General features: G+C 39.4%; 4 protein-coding genes and 1 non-coding gene across 6 annotated transcripts in view; 3 read left to right on the forward strand and 2 right to left on the reverse strand.

The window, feature by feature from the left end:
* The first annotated feature begins 214 nt into the window (after nt 1-214).
* dgcr8 (DGCR8 microprocessor complex subunit) lies at nt 215-10229 on the forward strand. 2 transcript variants are annotated; one of them, XM_067603234.1, is made up of 15 exons: nt 215-346; nt 720-869; nt 1045-1692; nt 3059-3221; nt 3959-4101; nt 4606-4945; nt 5214-5411; nt 5722-5823; nt 6017-6115; nt 6328-6410; nt 6550-6650; nt 7086-7192; nt 7500-7627; nt 8047-8160; nt 8260-10229. In XM_067603234.1, the coding sequence occupies exons 3-15, from the start codon at nt 1123-1125 to the stop codon at nt 8341-8343; spliced, it is 2232 nt and encodes a 743-aa protein (XP_067459335.1). In that variant the 5' UTR covers nt 215-346; nt 720-869; nt 1045-1122; the 3' UTR covers nt 8344-10229. The 2 variants fall into 2 exon arrangements, with proteins under 2 accessions (XP_067459335.1, XP_067459325.1); XM_067603224.1 differs by having other exon boundaries at nt 720-1692.
* A 62-nt stretch (nt 10230-10291) lies between these two features.
* trmt2a (tRNA methyltransferase 2 homolog A) lies at nt 10292-16841 on the reverse strand. Its single transcript, XM_067603247.1, has 12 exons — nt 16732-16841; nt 15088-15699; nt 14622-14730; nt 13716-13897; nt 13305-13419; nt 12988-13103; nt 12730-12841; nt 12408-12530; nt 12065-12140; nt 11623-11739; nt 11437-11533; nt 10292-11054 (listed from the first exon to the last, which is right to left on the reverse strand). Exons 2-12 carry the CDS (start codon nt 15693-15695, stop codon nt 10877-10879), a joined length of 1833 nt encoding a protein of 610 aa, XP_067459348.1. The 5' UTR covers nt 15696-15699; nt 16732-16841; the 3' UTR covers nt 10292-10876.
* A 2517-nt stretch (nt 16842-19358) lies between these two features.
* Nucleotides 19359-24459, forward strand: ranbp1 (RAN binding protein 1). Its single transcript, XM_067603349.1, has 6 exons — nt 19359-19500; nt 21021-21154; nt 21321-21478; nt 22087-22215; nt 22436-22513; nt 23211-24459. Exons 1-6 carry the CDS (start codon nt 19486-19488, stop codon nt 23357-23359), a joined length of 663 nt encoding a protein of 220 aa, XP_067459450.1. The 5' UTR covers nt 19359-19485; the 3' UTR covers nt 23360-24459.
* On the forward strand, nt 22883-23011 carry LOC137172754 (small nucleolar RNA SNORA77). Its single transcript, XR_010925047.1, has one exon. It is a non-coding gene; the product is annotated as a small nucleolar RNA SNORA77 (small nucleolar RNA).
* A 244-nt stretch (nt 24460-24703) lies between the features above and the next one.
* zdhhc8b (zinc finger DHHC-type palmitoyltransferase 8b) overlaps nt 24704-27853 on the reverse strand; it is a 69352-nt gene continuing 66202 nt past the window's right edge. The window contains exon 11 of the mRNA XM_067603316.1: nt 24704-27745. Coding sequence (XP_067459417.1) covers nt 27613-27745 — 133 coding nt within the window. The 3' untranslated portion in view covers nt 24704-27612. The remainder of the gene's footprint in view (nt 27746-27853) is intronic.

Consider the following 27853-nt stretch of genomic DNA (forward strand, 5'->3'; position numbering starts at 1 on the left):
TACGATGTCTAGCACTTTTTCATAAGTGTTACTGGTACAAAAACGGTGAACCTGCTGCTAAATATCATTATTTATGTTTCCCCTTAACTCTGAATTTGATGCTGATTTAAGTTTGGATACTCTAGCGTTTACATTAACGTCATACTAGTAGTCGGCAGATGGACAGCGTGATCAACCAATTATGAAGAAGCCGGTACCAGGAGGCGGGGCATGGGCTGGTTTACCGCTGTGGTTTTCTTTAAGATGGCGGGGCTGCAACTGAGGCCGTATGGCGGCGCGTCGAGAATAAAATAATTTAGAGAGGTATTTAGGTGCCCGAGAGGAGACAGCTGTGTCATATTTATCGGTGAGTATTCCTGTTATCCATTGACTAAATGTTTTCGAGGTAGCTAAGCATTTATGTAGACGCCTAGAACTGTAACAGTCCGATGGTTGCTTGTTAGCATGTTAGCATTGATGCTAACGTTGCCAGGGGCCCGCTGTGCATCTGCAGACCGGACAGATGCGCTCAAACGAGGTCCTTTCCCATTTTATTTTACGATGCTACGCGTTATTCTTATCCCCACGTATAATTATCCTTTTGTAGCGTTAGATTCCAGTTACTGCAGCTACATAACTGCTAGGTACTTCAACTGCCATATCATGGCAGCAGGTTAGTTATAACCGAGCGTTTAAGTTGTTCTTGCTGACATCTGCTCTCACTGTTTCATTTCTTCCAGCTCCCAAAGGAACCCAGTGGAGGATGATCAGTGCCTAGATCCCATATTAAGCTGAATGCATTGTGATTTCCAATAATTGAGACAGTGATTCTGAAAGCTGTCTACATTAATGAAAAGAACAATGTAGTCAGCTTAGCATATTCACCTCTGGTACGTGGTCTATACAGGGATGTGCTTCTGCATGCATTCTGGTTTTAGATAAGGAAGTCTCTGAACAGGTTAGATTTTAAAATAAATAATCAGTTTGTGTAAGGCGTAGTGTTAAATCTAGAGTAAAATGGAGATAGATGATGTTTACGATGTTCTACCCCCTCTCCCCTTGGAGCCACCTGATGATTTTGGCCAAGATGAGGGCAGAGCACCTCCACCACCTCCCCTGCAAACGTCCAGTGACGCAGAGGTAATGGACGTTAGCTCTGGTGGTGATGGATACACATACACCCCAGGGGACGGGGAAGCCAAGCCACAGCAGCCCCTCAGCAAGGGCTCAGTAACTTTCTGTAGCCACCTCTCAGATGAGTCCAGTTCCAACCCACCGTGCCCCAGAACAGCCCGCCACGCTCCCCCAGTCACCAAGTTTCTACCAGATCTCAAGCTGCTCCGAGATGTTAAGATCTGTGTAAGCTTCACTGAAAGCAGCAGTAGCAAAGACAGGAAGGTTTTGTACACAGGCGAAGGACAGGAGAGACGCAGGGATGACGGCTTAGACGGTCTGAATGGTGAGTTGCATGACTTGACTAGCGAGCAGGAGGTAGCTGAGGGTAGCTCTGCAGCAGGAAACACAGCAGGCAGAAGATCGGAGGAAACTGAGGTAGACGCGGAAAACAAAGTAGAGTTTGCTGTCCTGGATGAGTTGGATGACTTCTACGAGAACTTCCTCGACCATGACGATGGAGAACATGGCGGCTTTAAGTCTGAGGTCATAGTTCAGCAGGAGCAAGCAGATGACGAGGCTGTGGCTTACTCCTATGAGGTAGGTCTATGTTTGCAGTGTCACTTGTCATTGTCAACATTTTAAATTGTTCAGCCACACACCAAATTTGTCCTTAAATGTCATCCAAATGCTGTAGGCTTAATATAGCCCATAGTGTGGGTTCAGATTGACGTTAGTACTGCGTCAAGAACAAAACACAGACTTGTCATTCCTTTTAAACAGAAAACTGTGTTGGTACAGAAGGGTTGTAGACACAGCAAAAAAAACAAGGTTGGCTGGCCAAAAATGTTTAACCTGGCTCAACATTTGCTGCAATGCAACATCCTCACAGTACTGTGGCAAGTAAAATACTGTACGAGTATTCAAGTGCTAAATCTAGGTAGAATACATTCAAATACCAAAGGTCAACACAGTTAGTGGCGTTTTCTTGCATGCTAGTAGGTTTGTTAGGGTGATTAGTGGTTCCCTAAATGAAGACCACACTTCCCTAAATGTTGTTGGATCTTGCACTAATTGTGTATTTAACCACCCTCCTTGTTCCTGGTGTCAGGTCACCCACATAACAGAAACAAATAGTTGTATCTATCCATGGCCATGCAGATAAGTTTGGTTTTATTTGGTGGATATGGATTTGGTTTGGGCATTTGGTTTATGGTCTTTAAAGCATCTGTGTATTGAACATATAATGTAGTTTAAGTAAATCAATGGTACAATAAAAATTTAATCAAGAGGATCAGAAGACATAATGTTGAGGTGTTTATGTTATGCTCAAACTACTTGATAAAGTATGTGCATTAGATATTAGAGCTGAAGCAATAGTTATTATATCAGTTAGTCAGCAACTTTTTATGTAGTTATTTGTCAAGCAAATATTTGCTTGTTCCAGCTTCTCAGATGTAAGGATTTGCTGCTTTTATTGGCTTATTCAACAGTAAATTAATTGGCAGATTAAACAATAATGCAAATAGTCATGATTACTAGACAAAACATGTTTGTTCTGGCTTTTTTATTATAAAAAAAAATCATTAGGTGCGACTGGTAAAGCCAAGATGCAAATGTTTCACTGAGCAAGTGTTTGGTTATCTTTTTGTTTATTTCTTTGTTGATGAAATAAGAAGTGAGATGCTGAAAGAGGTTAGTGCCATCTAATATCTCCCATTAAATGCTGGGTTTCTATCAGACACAAAAGCTCTTCATAACAAGTAACAGTAATAAAAGAGGGAGGATCAAGGTGAGGGATCCCACAGAAAAATCGATCTTTTTTCCCCCCTTCCATATTGTGGTAGAATTTAGTATGATTGTGGTTGTTTAATCAGTTTATATTTCCTCTCATTTGAGGCTTTCAAAGCTCCCTTAATGTGGTGACCCATCCCTCTCTGCCTGCCTTAACCACTGACTCTTCCAGGAGGAGTTTGACAATGATGTGGATGCCCTGCTGGAGGAGGGCATGCCGGTCCCAAAAAAGATGCGTCCAGCAGAGGAAAAATATGGTGGGGACAGTGATCATCAGTCAGATGGTGAAGGAGGTGTTCAGCCCATGATGACCAAAATTAAGACTGTCCTGAAGAGTGAGTGGTGGATCTGTCTGTTTTAGGGTCGGGTAGAAATTGAATCTGGTTTTTGTACAACGGAGCACGGTAGGGCTGTGCAGTATATCAATATTATATCAATATTGTGATATGAGAATAGATATCGTCTTAGATTTCAGATATCGTAATATTGTGATACGGCATAAGTGTCCTGGTTTCAAAGGCTGCATTACATTAAAGTGATGTAATTTTCTGAATTTACCAGACTGATCTGGCTGTTCTATTATTTGACTTTATCCACTTAATCACTATATCCACATTACTAACGATGATTTAATAAAAATCTCATTGTGTAAATATTTTGTGAAAGCACCAGTAGTCATCCCTACAATATTGTCGCAATATCGATATCGAGATATTTGGTCATAAATATTGTGATATTTCATTTCATTCATATCACCCAGCACTAGAGCACCATACTGTGATATTAAAGTATCAGCTACACACAGGATATGAGTGGATTTTGCAGTAAAATGATAAAACTTATAGAACGGTTGTAAGTGTGATTCATAATTATCTGTATTGCTGATATAGATTACAATGCAGGGTTCCTCCAGGAAATTGTTTAGCAGATGTGGTAAGCTCTGCACAACCAAATAGTGGTATCACTTTTGTGGTAACACACAATCGCGTTCTAATAATTCAAAGAGTTTACTACATGCAGTAAGAGTGTAGTAATTAGCGCAGGTATTTACATGAGGTCTTCTCTGTGCCAGGTCGGGGGCGACCACCCACCGAGCCTCTACCTGACGGATGGATCATGACATTCCATAACTCGGGCATTCCAGTCTACCTGCACAGAGAGACCAGAGTGGTAACCTGGTCCAGGCCCTACTTCCTCGGGACTGGAAGTATTAGGGTAAGATGCAACACAAGTTTCATGTTTAAATAACTTATCACACTGACATGAAAAGTGTATCAGTTTTTTAGAACACCCTTAAGTGGGGATGAAAACATTGTAAGTTGTAGGTTTACTGTTGCTGAAGTTACTATGACATTGCATTGGACAAATGGTTTTTCCACTCAGGTAATAATGTTTAGATTCAAAGGATTTTACGTGTGTGAAAACCGGCTCCTCTGCCAATATTGGCAAAAGAAGAAGAAAAACAGAAGTTCAAAAGAGGTCATTTAACAGAAAATTTCCAGCACATATTTATTTTTATTTTCCACTTTTTTCATAAATGTAAGTGTAACTGACAGTCTACCCCTTTCAGAGTTGAGAAACAGTAAATAACCCTCTAAAGGTCATGAAAGCACTCCAGCTTAGTTCTTGAAAGTCAGGGAAAACTGACAATACTGTCTACACAGTTTGTTACAACTCTTGGTCCTCTTTTCTTTTTTTTTTCTTCTTTTTTTCATACAGAAACATGACCCGCCCACCAGCAGCATCCCTTGCCTACACTACAAGAAAATGAAGGAACGGGAGGAAAGGGAGCTGAATGGGGAGGTGATTCCTAATGCAGAGGAGTCTCCTGTCAAGCCCAGTGAGGAGGCCAACGGTGAAGAGAGAGCAGGCAAGTCAGACACCGCGACCGAGGAGCAGGACGACGCCCCTGCCTCTAGTATGGCTGACTGTGGCCTGGATGGAGATGTCACCACCAATCACAGCCAGCAGGGTAAGGAGTCCCAGCCCTGTGACACTGCCCAAGGAGCCCTAGGACAAGTCAAGGCCAAGGTGGAGGTGTGCAAGGATGAGTCTATAGGTAAGAACTTTTTTATAGTAGACTGCAGGGACCTGGGGCCTCATTTATGAAACTGAGCATAAAAGGATCCATACCATTATGTTTGCACAAAAGGCAAAAATGTGTACACCAAAAAATACTTTACGCATTTTGTTAAATGAGGTCCCTGGACCACGGCATTGCCACCGATATGATTTTAAATGTTGTGTTTTTGTTGCTGCAAGAACTTATCGCCAAGCTGTTTTTGTGTAAAATCCATTAACTTAATAACTTTATAAAACCTCCACAGAACTTGAAGACTTTCGCCAGTACCTGGAAAAATGCTTTGACTTTGAACAAGTGACCGTGAAGAAGTTCCGTACCTGGGCTGAGCGAAGGCAGTTCAACAGAGACGTAAAGAGGAAGCAGGCAGAGTCAGAGAGACCCATCCTGCCTGCGAACCAAAAACTCATCACACTGTCAGTCCAAGATGCTCCCACCAAGAAGGGTAAGTTAGAAAAATAATACATTTTGTGAATGTCTTGACTTCATGTAAACAAATAATTACCCGTGAAGCCTTATATAGCTAAGCCATGGTCATCCAAAAATCTATTACTATTACTACTATAACTATTTCAAAACTTATTGTCTGCATTTTCTCTGTGCAAAGAGGGAACTCAAACTCAGAGTTAAAGTGTATCAAACTTTAAAAAGCCTTTTATGTCTGTTATTTCTGAATATGAAGTATCTTTACTAAGATTGTTGAAGTGGTCATTTCATTGTGTTGTTTATTGACACAACTCTCTTTTTTTAATCAGAATTTGTCATCAACCCTAACGGAAAGTCTGAAGTTTGCATCTTACATGAATATATGCAACGTGTCCTAAAGGTTCGACCTGTTTACAACTTTTTTGAATGTGGTAAGTTTTCCTTTTGGGTATTTGAAGTCCTATGTCACACTCTCCACTTTTTTTTTAAACATCTACAACTTTGTACATTACCACCCTCTACAGCCTGTGTGCAGACTAAACTGCTTTTACATCTGTAATAAATGACATCATTAAAGCATTACAACATTCATATCAAATCAAACCAAGTTTTTGTGTCCCACAGAGAACCCAAGTGAACCCTTTGGAGCGTCAGTCATTATAGACGGAGTAACTTACGGCACAGGAACCGCAAGCAGTAAAAAACTTGCCAAGAATAAAGCTGGTAATTTCTTTACTTACTTGGCATTGTGATTTGTTTGTAGGTGTATGTCACAATTACTGTCAGTGCTAGAAGTGAGTACAATGTGATGATTTCCCCTCATGTCACACCCTTCCTACACTAAGAATACAAAAGGTAGTTGCACTTTTGCATGTTGATTGAAATGTGACTGGTATTGGCTCCCTCTCTGACTGCTAATTTGGTGTAAACTCCAGCTCGAGCCACACTGGAAATCCTCATCCCTGACTTTGTGAAGCAGACGTCTGAGGAGAAGCCTGTTGAGGGTGATGAACTGGAGGTACTTCTCTTCCCATTTTTGATATTTATAAGATGATTTCAGTATAAGCATCACCAATATTTGAGGGAGGTAAGGGATGTAGAAAGTGTCCTTTTGAAGGTTAATGCAGAGATAACGTTCAGTGTGCTCTGTCCCACAGTATTTTAATCATATCAGTATAGAAGACTCAAGAGTGTATGAGCTGACCAACAAAGCAGGACTACTTTCGCCATATCAGATTCTTCATGAGTGCCTTAAAAGGTAAGAAGCAACACATACAGCAAGTCCACCAAGAAAGTAAATCTTTGTCGTAAAATTGGAACCTCATATCTGTAGTTTGTACATAATTAAATGTGTTCATCTATATAGTTGAGTGTTATAAAACAGACCGACACAATATATCTACAGTGATAAAATTACAGTTTAAGTTATGTTCAAATGAGTGATTTCAAGCAGTTTATTGGTTGCATAGGTTAAAACATTCTTTGTACTCTGCCGTTGAGAAATGTTGATCAGCTTTCTGGCTAGAACCTGTCCTTGTTGCTAATGGTGAACAGGCCTCCGCATCGTCTATTACAACAACTCTGCCACCTTTACTGTCTGACCTGTTCCCTCACTGCTGCAGAAGGTAACAATGTGCGACAGTCAAAGGTTTCAGATATTTCTGTGAAATTAAATGTTGTTGTGTGCCTGCAGAAACCATGGGATGGGAGACACCAGCATTAAATTTGAGGTGATCCCAGGAAAAAACCAGAAGAGTGAATACGTGATGACTTGTGGGAAGCATACAGTGCGTGGTTGGTGTAAGTAAACCCTAATCCTCATCTACACACATTGTGAGACAGGTGGTGTGTTTTAACAGTTACGATTAACATTTCAGGCGTGGAAAATGAAGTGTTAGCTCTCTGTATTTGCTTTAGGACTAAGTAATATTTGAGAATTTGATGCTATTAACGCACAGCTTTAAATCAATGTTACTGTTGACATTTAATTTACATAGTTCTACATGTCAGTTTTAAACTTTACATTTGCCGCCTGCTGTCCTGAATAGAACCACAGCACACATTCCTACAGTGACAGGTTTTGTACATTTATTATCTTTGCCACCAGGCAAGAACAAGAGGGTCGGCAAACAACTAGCATCTCAGAAGATCTTGCAGATGCTTCATCCCCACGTCAAGAATTGGGGCTCACTGCTGCGAATGTATGGCAGAGAGAGCAATAAGATGGTGAAGAAGGTGCGTATTCTCAGTTAGTACCTGCTGCAAAGCTTCTGTATTCATGGATAACTTCACTACAGAAAAGTTTGCTTTTATTTATTTTTCTGTTTCGCCTTGAGCTTCATTTAAAGTAAATATTTCATATCTGGTTTCGAGAGGATCATTTTGGTTTGGCAGTACTGCTTGTTAATACACATTAAAGTTAACACTGAAACTCTAAAAGCAATCACAATGTCTCTCTGCACAAACTCTTCAAATGGCTTTGTGGAGCAATTATCAGACCATTTTAGATAAAATTGTTCATTAACATGTTGCTCAGATGATGCTTCTTCAGAGAACAACTAGTGAAATGTAAACAGCAATGTTCTTGTATTGAAGATAGTTCTTTATTATGCAAGTATGTCTCCATGACTTTTCGAACAACTGCTCTTTTTCAGGAGAGCTCTGACAAGAGCGTGATCGAGCTTCAGCAGTATGCCAAAAAGAACAAGCCAAACCTTCACATCTTGAACAAACTGCAAGAAGAAATGAGGAAACTGGCCAAGCAGAGGGTAAGAATTGTTTCCTGTTGTGCAGAGCACAGAAACCCTACAGCTGGATTGATCAAGTAAATGTGACATACAATGTGCTTTATTGTATTTGTACACCAGGAGGAAACCAGGAAGAAACCCAAGATGACCATCATGGAGTCTGCTCAGCCCGGGAGCGAACCCCTCTGCACTGTCGACGTTTAACGTCCATCAGAATCACTGATGAAGCACGGCACTGAAACCCAGTCACTGTCAGACATCACACACACCATCTTTCACTTAATTATGCATCACTGAGATCTAATGGCAATATAGTAACACATTGAGAAAGCCGGTAGAACTGCTTGCTTGCTTGCTTCGCCCACGTTTTATTGGTTCAGCTGGTAGATGTCAGGGTAGAACTAAATGCACTAACAGACCGTAGAGCAAATATCATCTACCTCTCTAGATGCATCCTTACTATGTATGGCACTAGGAGAAATCACCAAGGGTGCAGAGAAGTTCCCAAGATTTGATAACATAATAAAATGCATGTTCCTCCAACTTCAAACAACCACTACACTCCTTGGTTTTGTTATGAAATGTCGTTTTCAACAGCCGCAATCTTACAGTACCAGCACCTGTAGTTTTGTTTGTGCTTAAAGTATTTGAAAGGGACTACTAATACTCGTGTATTAATACCATTCATTTAATTGGTAAATTAAATTACTTGTTTATTGCGTATTTTAATGGTCGGTGTTTTGGATATTTTGGGTGGTGAATACAAATATGCCATTTTATTTTTCCTCAGAATGGACAGTTGTCTTGGTTTGCACGATTTAAAAAAACATGCGTTGTGAAGTGTTCACTATTCAGAGCTATCGTTATGCACTCATGTCCTGTCCTGAAATCACTGCTTTTAGGATGCTGGGAGGTGACCTTTGTATTTAGAGGGACTTGTTGCCTTTTCTTTTTTTTGTTGTTGTTGTTGTTTGTTTTTTTTTTTCCTTTGGCGATACAAGAAACTGACGTCCTGCTCCCCATGCCAACACTGCAGCTAACCTAAGCACAGGGCCATAGAGTACTGTAATATAAAAGGTAAAGGAACATTTCTTTTATGCTCTTAGTTCTCGCTAGCATTTCAACATGTCGACTTTATATTAAAGTACTAACGCCATGCACACCAACTAATCATTTAGTACATTTCAGTTGTTTTTCATTTGTGGTGCCCTTAGAAGAAATCCTGTTGGCTACATGTTGCCTTAGTTAATCCATTTCATGAAGGGCTCAGAGTATACACAGTAAATTGGACCTAAAATACCCTTCAACCGGAAGTGGAAAGACCAAGCCCCCTTTACTTGATAAAGCATTTATTGTTTAGCCAGTTAGTATTTTTAATGACAGCCTATAAGACAACCGATACTTTAAGAAAATTGCCTACAGCATGTGCAGATTTTTAAGACTTGTCTTAATGGATTGTGTATTTTGTTTGTGTACGTTTGCCATCCTTGTGACAGCTGATCATGCGTCTTGATCATATTTTCTAACCACAAGTAGAATACATTTTTCAAAAGGCAGCCTTGCAAAATTAAGTTGGTACACTGACATGAACAGAATGCGATCAAGTCATTTCGTCCAACACAAGCTGATGAAACAGTGTAAACCAAAGCTTAAATACAGTCTTATGCATTTTATAGAATACTTAATGTTGCTGCAAACTGTACAGTAGAAACTAATCTATAAAAACAAAGGAAAATAGACGCATTACTTGCTGGAACAAAATAGAAACTGCTGTGCATTCTTTGTCAAGTATTTGGCCTGTGCTTTTTCTACTAAACATACATGGACACATCGCTGTTTAGACACAAGGCTGATGTGATGTTGTAGATTGCTTTAAGAATGTGTTTTCCCCTCTGTACGCTTGTCATCTTGCCAAATGTGTGTCAGTGTGAGAAGAAGAAAAAAAAATACTGCATTTGCATGTTTTGCTGTTGAGTTGTACCAATGACTTGTTTGAGATGTTGCTGCCTAGGAAAATGAAGTATATTGCAACCTGAGCTCCATGACTTCAGTGATATTTGTTATGCAAAATAAAATGTCTTGACTAATAACTAGAAGGGCTTTTTGTTTTATTCAGTGTCAGAATGATGAAACACTCAGAAACAAGAGGCGATTTACAAACCAAGGTTGCACTTTTAATAAGGAAATCTTCCATAGTACTCATTAGTGCAGTGTTTTCCTCTTTTACAGTTGAACAGTGTAGCTGAAGGAAATCAAAACTAATTTGAAGCCTGATCAAATTAAGCTCTTGACATAGTTCACAAAACAGTTTATTTATGAACAAATGTGGCTGACTAAAGTTCTTTAACTAAAAAGGCATATTAGGTAAAGAGACACCTGGATCCAGGATCATCAGTCATATCACAGTCCATAGCGCTCAATTTAAGCAAAATAATGCGTAAAGTTTTAACTGAACAAGAAGCACAAATGAATAATGCATGACAAAATAAAGACTTAACTGGATCAGACACTTTACATTAGGTAAAGGGTCAATACATTTATAGATGCAACTACAGTTGAGTGGTAAATGACGATTTAAACTTAGGATTGCCTTGCAGGTGCACGTGACAGAGGAAAGAGTGCTACCATTAACAGTTATTTTTCCTTGAGAGTACTGAGTGTATGCATTCATTTTTCTACTGTTGAAAGCTCCACTGGGCATCAAAGCCCTATCAAACTGTACAGGGCCTGAAACAGGCTAAGATCCTGTCTCTTCCTTATTGCTGCTGCTCTGCTGCTGCTGGGAGTTGTAGTCCACTCTTTCCAGCAGCAGGAGCATCTCGACATGCATGGTCTGAGGGAACAGATCCACGGCCATCGCTCGCACTGGACGGAACGGGGCTCCGTGAACTCGGTTGGATGGCGCTCTGCACAGGCTGATGAGAAAAAGAATGTCAACACAAGATAGATAGAGTACGTTGTTAAACCCGAAGGGAAATTAGTGTTACAGCAGCCACTTGACATACATCAAAACACAAAAACAATGAGGTAGGTAAAGAAAAAAAATGCAATTAAAGGCTAAATTAACAGGATAACTAAAATAGAATACAGACTAGAAATATAAACATAACTATAATACACCTAGATTTACCATTTTATACCATGCCATTATTCAGAATGATAGCTGATGTGACAGTATCATTTATTCTGGCTTTAATTGTCTCTAATAAAAGTCAGTTAACGGAGCTAATAGCGACAAATTGATTCAATCTTAACTGCTGCTTATGAGAGCCAAAAAACGAAGAGATAATGACTCACTCAATGAAGTTGGTCATGGCTGCTTTGGCATTACACGCCACATAAACCAGCCTCTTCAGATGCTCTGCTCTCCTGATGGCGAGTATCACCTTGGAATCTGTTTCATTAAAACAACAACCTGATCTGTTACACACCTTTGAGTAAATTGATTTCAGTTGTCGTGTTTTGGTTGTTGTTTTTACTCACGCAGGCCTGCCCTTGGTGGATCCACGATGGCTGTGACGTTTGGTGACACAAGAGCATTGAGAATGTTGGGGAACACATCCTCAGCTTTTCCACAGTGAAACTCAATATTACTAAGACCTTAAAATACAAACAGATGAAATAAATCAATAAATCAGAGAGGTGGAAAACAAGGAAAGGTCACTTTGTGAAACCAGGGGCCTGTACTACAAAGCTTCTATTTTCTGTTATGTAGGTATAATAATGGTGAATACTGAGGCTGATCATCTATCTCATCTATCTTATCACTACCACCTTCAGGAACTCCATTATCAGGAACTTTATGCTTATCACAAACTCCAATCTCAATACCAAAAATCTACTAGCAGCTTCATTCCTATCAGTTTAAACAGTCCTACAGCAAATGACACTGCAAATCACTGACGACTGTTATCTGGTGTTTTACCATTGAGCTTTGCATTAACTTTGGCATCCTCCACTGCTTCCTGGCACAGCTCGATCCCAATCACCTTCCTCACCCTCTGGAGACAAAAGCCACAAAGACGTCACAGCTTGCCAGAAAATATATATATATATATTCCAGAACAAATATAATATTACAGGTTCATTTTTCAAAATCTCAAATTCAGAGCTTCTGGACTGTAAACATGTCGTTATCATGTTGCGATTTTGATAAAGAGGCTTCCAGATGTGTATCATGTAGTGTCTACATACAGTCAGGAAAAGCTTCTTGTGCAGTTTTTAAATTGAACAACATTTCTGAATCTCACAACATATTCACACGTTACCTTGGCCAGAGAGATGCCGATGGTTCCTGTCCCACAGCACACATCCAGCACCGTGCTGTCCTGATCCAGCTGGGCCCACTCCCCCACTGCAGAGTACAGTACCTCTGCTGCTCCTGTGTTCACCTGGCAGGTAACACACACTTTATGGTATTAATTCAAAAGGGAGGATGTTAAGTGCATGGAGGTTTACAGTTGTGTTGCAAAACTAGGAACCATCATGCAGTTGTGTGTTGTAAAAATAAACATGCAACTGTTGGGGAACTTTTGGTGGTTCTGGAAATATTTGAGGTTAATTAATAATCAAGCCGTTTCTCTTTCTTACCTGGAAGAAGGAATGAGGAGATATTCTGAATTTTAGACCGAGGAGTTCCTCATGAATGCAGCCCTCTCCAGCCACCAGCTCACAGGGCAGGTCTTCAAGGTTGGGAGAAGTCCTTGGCAGCCAAAAACACACATTTAGCTCAATCTACAGTACGTATATGTAGACATTTCTATAGTCTAGTCCCCGCCGTCTCTCCTGCAGTTCTTCTGAATACTGAGGGATTGTGACTCATTGAGCATCATGATTTTTCTTTCTCACCTTTGACCCTCTCTAACAAAGTAAAGACAGGTGACGCCGCTGTCTTTCCCCTCTCCTTCTGTAAAGTACTTCCTCATGGAGCTCTTCAATGCATCCAGTTCTTCCTCCTCAAGTTTCTAGAGTCATTGAACAAGAGAACAAAAGCAGAAAGAGGGAGAGAAAAAAGATTTTATCAATAAGAGACCTTGATGGTGTGCTTGCTCAGCTGTAACTACAAAACAGACTTAATCATCTGGTTACAATCCACATGTCAAGTGCATTTGCAGTCTTAAAGGGAAAGAAATCAGACAGTTTGTTAAGAGAGAACATTTCTTTACCTGTGGGTTGAAGAACACTACAGCCATGGCTTGTTTGGTCCTTGTAGTGCGTACAGTCAGCTGCTTCCAGTGGCCTTCATATGTTTCAGGACTGTATACAGAGTACGGTGTTGTTCTGTATTTTAAATAATGAAGGGGGCACAATTTGAAATGTGTTAACATGACATGAAAGTGACCGTGATTATGAATTCATTTCAATTCAAACTAAAATTTCACATCGACTCAAATGATATCAATGATATGATATGAATTATTTAAATGCTTCAAGGTTAAGCTTTATATTTGGAGTAAATACTCCCCAGTGTGTGAAACATGTCAGCTGTTAAAAAGATGCTTTGGTGCTAATTTAAAATGTGACATGTCAATTTTCTTTACACCTGTGAAACCCATTTATGTGAATTATGTGGACACCTGATGAACTTTTGAAACTCGCTGACAACTCTCTTGGCCTCGGCTGAGACGTGACACGTGTCCGCTGGCCCCACCACAGCACACGAGCCACCTTTATACTTCCCCAGGCGGAAACCGATGGTCTTATCCTCACCATCCGCACCCACTGAAATGAGGAACTCGCACTTGTTTCTGTACTCTGTCTGCCATGATAAAGTTGGAGAAATGTGACCGAGGTTAGAGGGATTAGACAACACTGCATTTCAAGTTTCATTTTAATTGAGCTCTGAAATATTATGAAAACTTTCTCTGTTTCCAGCTCCTAAAATGTGATGATATGTTGCTTTTCTCTTTATTATATCACTGTCAATTAACTGTCTTGTAGTTTTGGACTGTTGGTCAGACAAGACAAGTAATCTGAAGACATCACAATGGGATTCAGGAAATTGTTGCAGGCATTTTTCACCATTTTCTGACATTTTTTGTATTTTGTATTTTTTTTGAGTAAACAATGAATCGATGAGTCAAAAAAAATTACCAATTTGATAACGAAAATAATTGTTGGTTAGTTGCAACCCTAAAAAAATATATATATATCTTTTAGCTGTCCAGTGGCGGATGTTGGAAAGTAGGGCTGCAACTAGCAATTATTTTCATTATCAATTAATTTGCAGATTATTTTTAGTTGTTTGGTCTTTAAAATGACAGAAGATGCTGTATCAGTTTCCCAGAGCCCAAGATGACGTCCTCTAATGTCTTGTTTTGTTCAACAACAAAACCGCAAAATATTCCATTTACAGTGATATAAAAACAGACCTAAGCAGCAAATCCTCTAACTGGTGAAAGTGCAACCAGCAAGTTTTTTTACATTTTTGCATTGCAAAATATGCATGTAATATGTGTATCTCATTAACAAGTGACACGTACCAGTGTAGGAGACGGTCGAATGGCTTCCAGAGGACAACACATTTTGTTATATTTTCCTTTCTGTGCAAACAGCCAGGGCAGCATGGCTTTGTTGGTGCTGCCAATCTCTCTGAAAAATAAAACAAGGTGGCATTTAGTGCCGACTGTACAGCGAGTGTATTTTTTCCTCTGCAAAACGTTACCCATGCAGATTTATCATTTTCCCCGTAATGTTTAGAGCAGAGTTTTACACAGTCAGTCTGTAAAATCTGCAATAATGCTTAACTCATAAAAAAACCACAAAGATTTAATGTGATGGTCTAAATACTGTTTCAAGTGATTCCCACACTGACGAGAATGAAAGATGGTCAAACTTGGAGTTACTGAATGTCAACACAGAATACTGGCCGTCAGGAGATTCCATAAAACATGTTATTAGCCTGTTGATGTTGATCTGATTTGACTCCATGTAAATGATACCACTCACTTGGCCAGCCTCTGCAGAACCGCCACCACCTCCTGCTCCTTCCTCCTCAGCTGCTCCTCATAAGGCACATTCCACAGAGGAGTCACCACGTTGGCGATCTGGACACTGAGCGGCTCCTCCTCCTCATCCGCCTCTGTTCGCTTGGATGGGGGCTGCCCTCCCGCACCCTCTCCCTCCTCCTGCCTCCTCTTCCTCAGGATAGGGTCCGCTTTGGGCTTGGCCAGCCTGACACTCAGCACCTGGCCCTTCCACTGCATCCCGTGCACCATCTTCATGGCCTTGTCACGCTCCTCCTCATTCTTAAAGGTGACGAAAGCAAACGTCTGCCTGCCGAACAGCTTGATTTTGTGTGGGTTGAGGCTGTGCTTGGCCAGGAACTTCTTCAGGTCGTTGAAGCCGATGAACTTGGGCAGGTTCCTGATCTCTACTTTGTAGATCTCAGATGTGAAGAGGTCCTCTTTGATGTAGCGGTACATGCTGGGGTCAGAGGCTGCCTCGCTCTCTCCTTCAGCTTTGACATCATCTGTGGAGTCCTGGGGGACGTCATCGGGCTTCTCCTCCTTTGCAGCTGGTGCATCAGCTACAGGGCTGCTACTGACATCTGCCATGGCTCTGTTTGGTTGTAAAACGACTAAACCAGTTAGAAGACTGTTTGATACTGATTTACTCTCAAAAACAAAGATTAAAGGAAGGGTTTACAATTTTCCAAGTCTGTCTTAAAACAAATGAATACATGAAACATGTTTGTCATGCCATAATCATTCCTCCTGTTCATGATGACCATTAGAAGATCCCTGCATAATACACTTACAATGTAAGTGATGGGGACAAAATCCACAGTCCTCCTTCTGTGCAAAAATGGATTTAAAAGTTTATGTGACACTAATATGAAGCTTCAGCCGCACAAATGAGTCAAATCAAGGAGATATCTTTCAATGTTACAGTCTTTTTAGTGTCAAAGTCCCTCTTTTTGTTACTATACATCTACATCAGCTCAACAGGGAAACACAAAGAGGGAATTTGATGCTAAAAAGACTGTAAATGTGACAGATATCCACTTGATCTGACTAACTCTGACTGCTGAAGCCTCCTATAAGCTTCAGATACACTTTTAAATGCACTTTTTCACAGAACCAGAAAATTTTGCCCCCATCACTTGCATTGAAATTATATTTGAAGGGGATCTTTTAACAGCCAGTATGAAGACACACTTGAAAAGTTGTGAACCTATCCTTTAAAAGTGGCTTTGACACTATTGTGGGTCTTCTCACGACTTTCAGAAGAAGTAACTTAGTCTGTCAAAACGGAAATGAGAAAGTGCAGCAATATGTTTGCATGAATATACACGTAACTGTAAAAGCACCGATAGTTAGAAGCTATGTGAGATCATAGCTACAGTAACTGTATATATAAGATAATATACAAATCATATTAAGAGCTTTTTATCACCTAAACAGTTTACAGAAGTATCTAATGTTAGCTAAACAACACTGACTCACTGCTTTCTTCCTTGTTTACACAAAACAATTTATTGGTATCTATTTTTATATCTGACAATTTATCGTTTCCTATCATGCTAAATATTGAGAACGGCGACACTGACTACAAAGATAATCCAGATGATGTTTTGGGGGGGTTTCTTACCGTTTTACATGTATTTCTAACTGCACTCCTCACTGAGCTGTGCAGCGCGCTGCCATGTTGATTTAACCACGTGTAGCGGTGAACTGTGAACTCTTTAAAGTGGCAGTGTCATCTCAGGGCTGAGAGTCATATCCATTTTGTTTCATTTTTGGCCTTGGCTACTTTGTGTTTATCATAAACAGACAGTCTATGTTATTTAAAGGATTTCTTGTTCCCATTCAACAATAATTGTTGCAACTGTTTTACATTTATTTCAACCAGAGCTTTATTTGTCACCCAGGGGAAATGTATCTTGCAGCAGGGTACAACACACAACATGCACAGACATGAGACATGTGCTAAAACTCACCATGCAGGCTTACACGATGTCACTGCAGCTCCATATGCAACTCCAGAAAGTAAATAAGTACATTTACTCACTGTACTTTTACTTGAGCATTTCCATTTGATGCTACTTTATACTTCCACTTTACTACATTTCAGAGGGAAATATTGTACATTTATTTCCACATTTATCCACTACATTTATTTGACAGTTTTAGTTACTTATCAGATGAAGATTTGACACAATGGATAATATAACAAGTTTTTATAATACAACACATTGTTAAAGATGAAACCAGTGGTTTCCGACCTTTTTGGCTTTTGACGTCTTACATAAAGCAGTGTGTAGCAGATGTCTATGAGTTGTTAACAGCTCCACCAAATAGTGATTTCTCCCTCTAAACTTCTCACATGGTTTCATTTCAACAAATGTTCAAATGATCCAATGTTTCACTAAAAATAAAAGATTAGAGAAAAAAAAAGAAGCTAACTGTATATAAAGTAGTTCAAACTAGCTCCACCTCCAGCAGCTACAACAGTAACATGCAGTTTACACACTGATGCTTCAGTATTAATAATCTAATGATGTCATATATACAGTAATAATCAGTCACTGCAGAACAAGTACTTTTACTTTTATACTATAAAATAATTTAAGTAGGTTTTTTCAAGTAGGACTTTTACTTGTAATGTAATGGAGTATTTTTGCATTACTGTATTGGTACTTGTACTTGAGTAAAGGATCTGAATACTTCTTCCACCACTGTGCAATTCCCTCATAGGACCATTATTATGTTATTACTATTATGTTAGAGCACATTAAATAAGTACCATAAGGCCAGTATTTTTTAAAGACTAGGGAACTATATTATATGTACACGAATGCAAAGTGGAAGCCTATCAGGATTAATAATTGAATTAATTTTCTTCAGAATGGCAAATGTTTATAGAGTAAATGATATGTGCTATAGGATCTAAACTAGGCTATAAGAAAAACATCTAAACAACTAGTTTGTGTTATTGCTGGCAGGAGGAGGAATACCATAATTAAGGCATTGATCGTCTATAATGCTGTGTTAGACCCTCCTTCTATATACAATATATTCAAACATCAGTCAAATTCTCAATGTTTACATTATAAATGGTTTTAATCTCTAACAATTGAAGTATACAAGTGTCCACTTTGTGGCACAAGTACCTTATAATTTCTCCTTCTCTGGTTCTTTTCTATTTCAGTTTACGTTATGCATTTTACTTCCAGTAAAATTGCTTATAGTCAAATCACAACAAACTCATTTCTAATACATACAGTATATGATGCATAGAGTGGGAAAAATTGTTGGGGTCTATAGGGATCTACAGCTCATTTTAATAACATAAAAAAGTCATAAAACACATTTCATGGTGTGAATGATAATATATTGTCATCTATAGTGTCATCTATAGTGTCATCTCCTTGCTTATTTGATTATGGTGACAGTGTAAAGCACTTAATAAATGTATTGAACAGTATTGAAAAGAGATGAAAGGTCAGACACAAGGCTGTTTCTTGCTATACGTGGACTACATGTGTGCATAGGACCCCTGTGACTGCTATGAGGCCCCTCTGCACTAACGTATCCGTTTTCTCCTCAAATATAAATTGACACTTTTGGTAATAAAGCCTCCTCAATCACGAGACTGGCCAGCAGCTGTCCTATGATGACTTTGCTTCTTAAAAATCTAGGAAGGTAGGGTGATGATGATGATGATGATAATGATGAGGATGATGATAATTGAAAGCCCTCTGTTTTAATCTCCATAGTGATAATTGTGTGTAATTTGTTGTTTGTTCATAGTTCATTTGCACCTTTATCTTTATGCCGGTTTCATGAGGCCCTATAAATAAAACTTTAGTGGTCTGATTTGTGAAATAGTTTTGCACTTTTATCTTGATCTTGCTAGTGTCACTTTATAATAACTAATTTTATGTTTATTCTTGTTCATAAATGTTATAATTCATTCAAAACACTATTTATAAAAAGGTATTTTACTGGTTCATTATTTACAAATTGCATGTTTATTTGGATTTTTGATTTTTAACAATGTAGTTAAGGTCCTTAAATTAAAATACGTTAAAGTAAAATACGGCCCTGATTAGAAATATTAATACAATGTCATGTCTAAATTTTACACTGCAATATATAAGAACCTATGCTGTTAACAGTAAATACAGTCAAAATGCCAGTTTTTCCTGTTTGTTATCAACTGATAACATATTGGAGAGATACAGTTTTGGCAAGCGTGACGCGGGCGGTCACCACGTGCCGGCATACGTAGGAGATTCGGCGCGCGAAAAGCTGTAGTCGGAAGTAAGAGGGGAAAACGGCGGCCGGTTTGGGATTTGAATCTATCAAACAACTTCCATAATCTACAAACATCTACATTAATATGGCAGACCCGAAGGTGAGGTCACACGTTTTAGGTCATTTAATGCATTATGTTTGCTTTGAAATCGGAATTTCTTCATAAACACGGCGTTTTATGTGTTGTATAATTCGTCAAAGTTTCTAAAGGAAGCTGCGAGACAATGATGTCTTTCGTGATGCCAGAACAGCTAAATTGGTGTTTTTTCAATGCTTTAAGATGTAATGAAAGTTTAAAAACTATCTGACAGACGTTTTTAATGTGTGCTGTAGTTCAGAGTGCAGTGTGTTTCAGTCTTTACTCGTTTCTGTGGAGTTAGTGAGCTCAGAAGTGCCTTGAAGTGTGCAGCCAGTCAGCATGTTCACGTTTAGCTTCGTACTCTGGCAATCTGTAAAACACCAGTAATGATTACATTTCACTAACAGTCAGTCGTTTGAATGGAGAAGCTGTTAATTTACAATCAACTAGCCAAAGTAAATGAAGTCCGTTATGTCTCCTGTCTTTTGTCTGCCCAGCACAGCAGCTGCTAACTTAAAATTAGCTAATGTTAGTTTAGGTAGCAGGGCGCAGGAGACCGGATTATCGGGCAGATTATAACGTTAAACTAACAAATGGACGTTAAATGGACAACCAGTTAGCTCTAAAAACATGTCACCTAAGTTTCCTGGTGTATAAAATCTGGTGTTAGTTAGTTACACACACCGGGATGCCGAAAGAGCAGCGGTTAGCTTAGCCTGCTAGTGAAAGGCCTCATCACTGAGCTAGGTATGAGTTTTTTCAGTAAAACTAAAGTTTAAAAACTATTTACTGGCATTACAGAAGTGAAATGTAAATGCGAAAAGACCAAACCTTTTATTATATCCATCTAATCATTCAAGCCAATGGCCTATTTTAAACGATTTATACCGATATTGCGGAATCTTTAACGTCAGTAGCAGCATGTAGCTGTCCGCTCTTTAGCTACGTAGCAGACTTCAGCCTCACATTGGGATTCATGCAACATGCTGTGTCGCTAACTGGCTAAATTGGGAAGCATAATATGCTAGAAGTAGGTTTGCCACCCTGTTCAGTGTCGTGTCTGCTAAATTACACTGCACAGGTCTGCTCACACAGGGCTCCTTTCACACTGTTACAGGCTATGAACCTGCTTACTTGTACGTGCATTGGCGTCTTTGTCTTCATGAATTTTTAATGAGGAATAAGCAGGTTCTTGCCATATTTGTAATATAGAATAATGTACAGTTAATCTTCCACACATCAACGTGAGACCATCTAACCCCATCTTGCATTAAAGATGCTTGACTCAGCAACAGCCAGTTACAAAAGGCTTTGTCAGCCCCCCCCTACAAAAGCTATACTTCACCAATGAGCTCTTAAATCCCCCCATTGAGGCATTCATCGCCTGTTGGTCAGTTGTCAGAACTCACTTTGTTCCAGTGAGTTTTAAAGTATCTCTTTGACCTATACAGCATACTCAATTACGTTGACTCACTCTGAATGTCTTCGACAGATGAGTGGAAATTTTTTGCTTGAGGTTAACAGGAGCTTTTTCCTTTTAGGACCAGGAAGATCACGACACCACTGCAGACAGCACAGAGGACTCTAATCATGATCCCCATTTTGAGCCCATCGTGTCCCTTCCTGAGCAGGATGTGAAAACATTAGAAGAGGATGAGGAGGAACTCTTCAAAATGTAAGTTGCAGTAATAGTCTTTTTTTTTTTTGTTATCTTGCATGTTAATTGTCACATTCTCAGTGTTCTGGTCTAATATGCATATTTGCTGGCCAGCATGTGATGGTTTGGTAAGCCAGCATTACCAGTGGCGTCCTGTTAATGAAGCGTACTCTTGTTTTCTCAGGCGGGCTAAACTATATCGGTTTGCCTCTGAGAATGACCCCCCTGAGTGGAAGGAGAGAGGCACTGGTGACGTCAAGCTGCTGAAACACAGAGAGAAGGGCACAATCCGCCTCCTGATGAGGAGAGACCGAACTTTGAAGATTTGCGCCAATCACAACAGTGAGTCAAGTTGACTAATATTATTCATATAATTTTATACAACACAGGATTACATTATAAAGGAAGAAAACAAATATTATCAAACATTATAAACCACATTTTGCAAAAAATTAGTCAAACAGCAGAATACATGTTATAGCAAAATGTAGTGCACACAAAGGCGTTTAAAGCATCTTGTGCATGCTTGTGTGTTTACAATAGGCTTTTTTCCATAACAAAGCCATGTACCTTTTCTGATGTACATGTATGTATTTGTATTACAGATACTTAGTATAACTATAATGGGTAGGTTCCCTAGTTGATCCATCATATTTACATGAACAGCAGATTTGCTCAGACTTCATGATGCATGTTTGTAACCTCAAGCACAATACAGTGAAAGGAAAAATGTAATGAGACCTCTCTAAGTGTGTAACACGGACTACTGGCTGGTAAGAAGCGAAATTTCACCAATCTAAACTAACAGTGTTGTGATGATACAAATATGCATTAGCAAAAACACAACTGCCTAGCTATTAGCTGTGCAGCCAATAGGTATGATACGTGTTACATGCTTTTATGTCTTTGCCTTTATACGTTAACCTTGTTTCCCCTCTTGTGAACCACAGTTGTACCCATGATGGAGCTGAAGCCCAACGCAGGCAGTGACAGGGCCTGGGTGTGGAACACACTAGCAGATTATGCTGACGAATGCCCCAAACCTGAACTTCTGGCAATACGCTTTTTAAATGCAGAAAGTAAGTGTTTACTCATCAAATACAGTATCACAGTTGAAAAGTGTCCAAACCAGTGTTTAATTAGGATTATATGGTTTTCACACTACAGTGACAAACTGACTGCTAGAGGCCCATTTACTGCAACTAACCCCAGCAGCTTTTTTTCTTACTGTTTAAGCAGCCCTATTGGCCATTATAAATGATGCTGTGGATATATCCTAATGCTCTGTTCTGTTCACAGATGCTCAGAAGTTCAAAGTGAAGTTTGATGAGTGCAAGGAGGAGGTCAGAAAAACTCAAGAGGGTACAGAGGGAACAGGTACATAAAGCACATGAAGCATTTTCTTAATAGAATATGTTCAGTTCTGAGATGCAGGTGAGATTAAATATGTCTCTGGACAAATGAAGTGGTGTTTTTTCACATAGCAAATGAGTAAAGTTTTTAGAGTGCATTGGTATACTAGGACTTGTAATACATTTTATATGGCATAATGCCAGTATTCACTATTTTCAGAACCCCCAACACAGTCTGTTGTGCTCAATGTCAATATATATTAAGACGCACCAGTTTTAAATTGTAATCCATCCCTACCATGTCTATTTTGTCTTTTTTAAAAGTAAGATAGGCCTGCAGGGTCAAACTGGCAACATTACATCTTTAATGGTTTCATTTTCACCTGCTGAGTATGCAGACTCACTCTGTTCTTTGCTGCTCGCTCCAGCCTGGAACTTTTTCTGTCTGCTACATGAACATGCAGAATGTAACACTTTACTGGCTTTCTGAAAGGCTGGTGTCAGTTTGTTCTGCTACATTACCATCTAAGATCATGAATTAATATAGTGGCTGTAAGAGGAGATGGGATGAGAAGTGTCGGGGTAATGACACAGTTGAGTTGTGCATTGAAATTAGCGAGCATGTTTTTTCTCAAGACAAACCTACATGCTAGACAAGTTGATGAGGTGCAACTGAGTTGTGTACAAACTTTCACTGATCTCATTTCACTGTCTCGCCACAGGCAACACTGATAGCGCAAACAAAGTGGCAGAGAAGCTGGAGGAACTCTCTGTAAAGGACAAGGCATCAGGGGAAAAGAAGGAAGAGGACAAAAAGACTGAGAAGAAAGAAGATGAGAAGAAGGAGGTGAAGGCCGAGGAGAAGAATTGAGAACCAAGAACTTGCTTTGCTGATCTTCAATTTATCAGTTTTTCCTCTTTTTCTACAATAGACTCTAAATGAACTGAATTTGGACACTTGCATATTATTAGTTGTTTTTTTTTTTTAATTTGTTTTGCCTCAAGATCACAAGTCCTTGATGCCACTGAGGGAAAAAAAGAGAAAGATAGTGAATTTATGAAAAAAAGAAGCCCTTTCCTTCCCACCCCTTTTCCTCTTTGCACCATGGAATGCCACGCTTTCCATCCTTGTCATCTACAGTTCAATGTTACTTTTGACAAACTGTGAAAAGAGGCTTGTGATAGTTATATTCCCACATTGGGGTTTTTTTTTTTTGTTTTGTTATTCTGAAGCAGAGTTTGTTTGTAGGGGGAGAGGATAATGTAGCCTGCTTGTTAGCAGCACAGGGTCAGGGACCAGGCATTATGGAGGTGCATTCAAAATATATAATCCCACGATGCATCTCAGTGGGCCTTCTTACCCTGTCCACTGTCCATGCTTCCACTGTTAGAAACAAGCAAGTAAGGCGAAGACTTCTCAGTGGATGCCTTGTAGAAATAGTTCATTCTAGGTTCCTTCTTTCTTCAGTTCTGTTGGGAACTGCTTAGAAGAGGAACCCACTCCAGACAGTTGAGGGGCATCAGATGCATGCTGCAGATTGCAGTGTTCACTGATAGCTGCCTGACAGGGGATCAGATGCACTTAGCTAAGCATTTCTTTTTTTTTTTTTTTCCTCGTTTTAAATATCTGAAAATATTAAGTCCAAAGTCAACGGTTCATCAGAGTTTGGTGCAGCTACGCTCTGACTTAACTTCCTCACCAGGAAATCAAGTTTGTATTCTTTAGATCATAACATTCCCAGACTTCCAGCATGTAGAGTATATGTAACAGAGTGTGCCCTATCTGATCTGTGTGCTCACCACCCTCTCCTTTTCTTTCCACTAATTGAGTTCTTAACCTTGCCTCTAAAGTGCATCTAAGTGCCAGTGCATCTGTAAATACATGTACATGGATGAAATGTTACTTCTCATTTGCACTCAAATGATTTGAAATGTTTCCTCCACCTTCGAATAAAACGCTGTCAAAGACCATGTTTGCATTCATATAAAAATCACTTGTTTCCTGGGATAGCTAATGATCAAATGTGCATTTCTAAGTAATAGGAGATGCAGTAAGATTGACTGGTTGAATGCAAACAATTCTGCGCAAGTTTTGATTTGCATTTTGACTTAAATTTTTTGTATATGTGTGGCCTGAATGAATGGTCTTTATATTGATGCGCAGGTGTTCCTCATGCTACCTTTTTTATTAACAAGAATCAATCTCATTCGCTCAAAGAGTTGGAAACTTTTATTTACTCTGCTCAGGTCATTGGGAAATATTTCCTCTTCACAAAAATAGGAACGCATGTACATTTATAGTATATTCTATATTTTAATACATATTGAACTTTATATTTGAGTTTCAGAAAACAAAATCAGCTTGTGGCTGATTGAGCAGGTTCATTGCTGACTGTCAGGAATGGTCCCTGACCTGCAGTGATGTCCATCCCAATCAAAGAACATTGGACTAATGGCAGTCATCTTAAAGAGGAATGACATCGATAGTGTTTTGATATGTGGTCAAACTGGGGGAGGGGGTGGGATCTGAATGTTATGATAGACAGGGTTATTTTCAGGCAATGCTCGACATCTTGACAGCCTGTGTTCAAGATGTTTCAGTCAGATATTCCTTGAAACTTTGATGATCATATTTGCCAAAAGAAAAGTAGCCCTGTATACCAAAGCCTTATTACAGAAGAAACCATTCAAACAATTCAGAGACACAGATGACAGAAATTGATCATCCTGTGTTACTTCACATTACTGTGTTCATGGTAAGGCAGCTGGGTGAGACCTTATAAGGGAGACCATCCTAGCTGAAGGTTGTAACTATAACACTGAGTTTCCATAGCAACCCCGCCAGTAAGCAAGACTCCACCGCAGCAACCTGCCTTTGACAGTCTGATATCTGGAGAAAATCTATGAATGTATCAGAAATGGGAAGTTAACCAAATCATAGACTTCCTTTAAAAAAAATTAAAAAAAACTTTGAAAGTTATGCTATTATGTTGTACATTGGCCTTTCTTCCAGAACGGTCTGTTGTAAAAACTCAACCCAGTCTGAGTCAGTCCTGACAGATTTTGCTGTGTAATACTGTCATTCCAGGTATTTTCATTGTCCCTTATTGTAATAGCTTTTCAACTAGCCACATTTCATTGTGTGTGAAACATAAATTTTCCTCTCAAAAGGCAACAATGGTTTATTCTTAATGCAAATGTAGCCGGACCAAATCAACAACTTAACTTCTGTGTGAATTCTGGCATGTTTTGTCATGTTTAAACATAAATAAAAACCTCCCACTTAGATATTATCACATTATTTTTTTTATGGTTAAAAGCAATTAATGTTACAATGAGACTCTTTTTCCAATTAAGAGCAAAACCAAAAAAAGTTTGTGTGTAATACTTTGCTGTACCAGACAGCTGCTGCAAGTTGATTTATGGAACATTTTCAGTCTTCATGATGTCATTGTTTTTGAAGGGGTATGTGGCCACTTTTGGCACTGAAATCTCAAGGCAGTTTTTATTGAAAGCCCAGTCCTTGACTTGTGAACAGCACACTTTCTGCCCAAACCATCATGTCATAGCAGAAGCACAGACCACAGACATGTAGTTGACAATCCAATGTGGACCAAGTGACTGTTCATCAATCAAGGATTGAGCCTTTAATATTTTACTTCCTCATCATCACATATTACATTTCATTATACAATTTTTACACTGCAAGGTAGAACAAGCTATATTTACTTATGGTTTTACCCATTATTCATGATCTCATTCACTTACTGAATTTATAATTTATCAAAAACAAAAAAAAACTCCACTCAAAGTAAAACATCCATTCCAGGCTTAAGTATCTGTATAAAAAAAGATGCATCAAACATAGCTTTTGAAAGGTTGGGTATATAAAAAGGAAACAAAACCATTAAAAAACTACAAAATAATGAATGAGTGACCAGTTATCTCCATTTTACTACATGGATAATGGCTTGTTTCTCTACACCCTTCCCATTCCTATGATTATAACACAAAGAGACTCCAACATAATTTACATACTAAACCTTTTTTAGACAAAAAAATTAAAGAAAAGTTTTGGTTGTGCAAGGCTGGACTCGTTCTGAACTCTAAAGAAAAAAAACCATTGGGATGAGGTATTCTGATCTTTCAGAATGTAAATCTATCTGCCCAGCACTTGTATCATGGGTGGTGTTGAAATCACTGAACTTCACCAAAATAAACAGAAGCCTGTGATGATGTACTGCACCTTCCTGAAGGGAGTAAAGGGGAGTGAGCTATATCCAGCCTTAAAAATCTGCACTCGACTGAGATAAAGAAGGAGACATTCATTGTAAGAATTACTATCAACTAGCACCTCTGCTGGTTGCTTTCATTCCTGAGAAAACTTTTTTTTGACAAAGATGAAATGAGAGTTTATTTTACTTTTCATTAATTGCAAGCATTTCTCAGTGAATTTGGAATGCAACCACCAGACATGATATGATGACTTTTCCTCTCGATTTCCCCTTTCCCAGCTTCTCATCTCACTTCCTCATTACCTGCACTTATCCCTCAAAGCTGCACAACTCCATCACATACGCTAGAGATGACATGAACAGTACAGGTTAATGTGAAGCACCTTGACTCCTTGAGATCAATTGACTTGGTAAAGGATTAGTCTTCTCACAGAAGTCCATAGTGAGGATGTCGGTGTTTAATTCATCTGCAGTGTTTTGTCCAGCCTTTAGCACTCGCTGGAGCAAAGTTTGTGTGTGACATTTGGAACAACGTATGCTTCACGACCACAGTTGAGAGGCAACAGTAATAACATTGACAATCTGTTGGACGGTCCACTCTTATGACCAAGATGATGAGCCACAAAATGTTAACAAGACACGCCTCACACATACAGCTTGCAGTGGTATCAACTGACAACCAACCCCTTGGTTACAAACACACTTGGGCATTTGGCTAGACAGGCCCACACAAGAGCAGACAGATCCTGTGATTGGACAGTGACTCCAAAACAGAGTGCTATGTGCCCCTGACTTGCCGTTATCTAGACTTAACAAAAATAACAGAGAGGGGAGAATCTCTTTGCAGCAGGGTGGTCGTTGTCGTTGCAGGAGGATGCCGTGTCCCTGCTCACACTGATATCTCATAGGTGGTGCCTCCTACGCCTGTCACCTTTTTGACGTTACTGTGGCGACTGGGGCTGAGGGTGGCACCCTGGGCACTCGGGTGGCAGTCCATCTGCCCATTAACTTTCATGGCCTCTCTGAATGGAAAGACAAGAACAAGAACTTGATTCAACACAGAGTCAAAGAGGTTCAACAATATAAAGTGATCAATGGTTGGTCAAACCAAACAGTTAGGGTTGGGGCAC

This window comes from Thunnus thynnus, chromosome 2, assembly GCF_963924715.1.
Source record: "Thunnus thynnus chromosome 2, fThuThy2.1, whole genome shotgun sequence".
NCBI classification, from domain to species: Eukaryota; Metazoa; Chordata; class Actinopteri; order Scombriformes; family Scombridae; genus Thunnus; species Thunnus thynnus.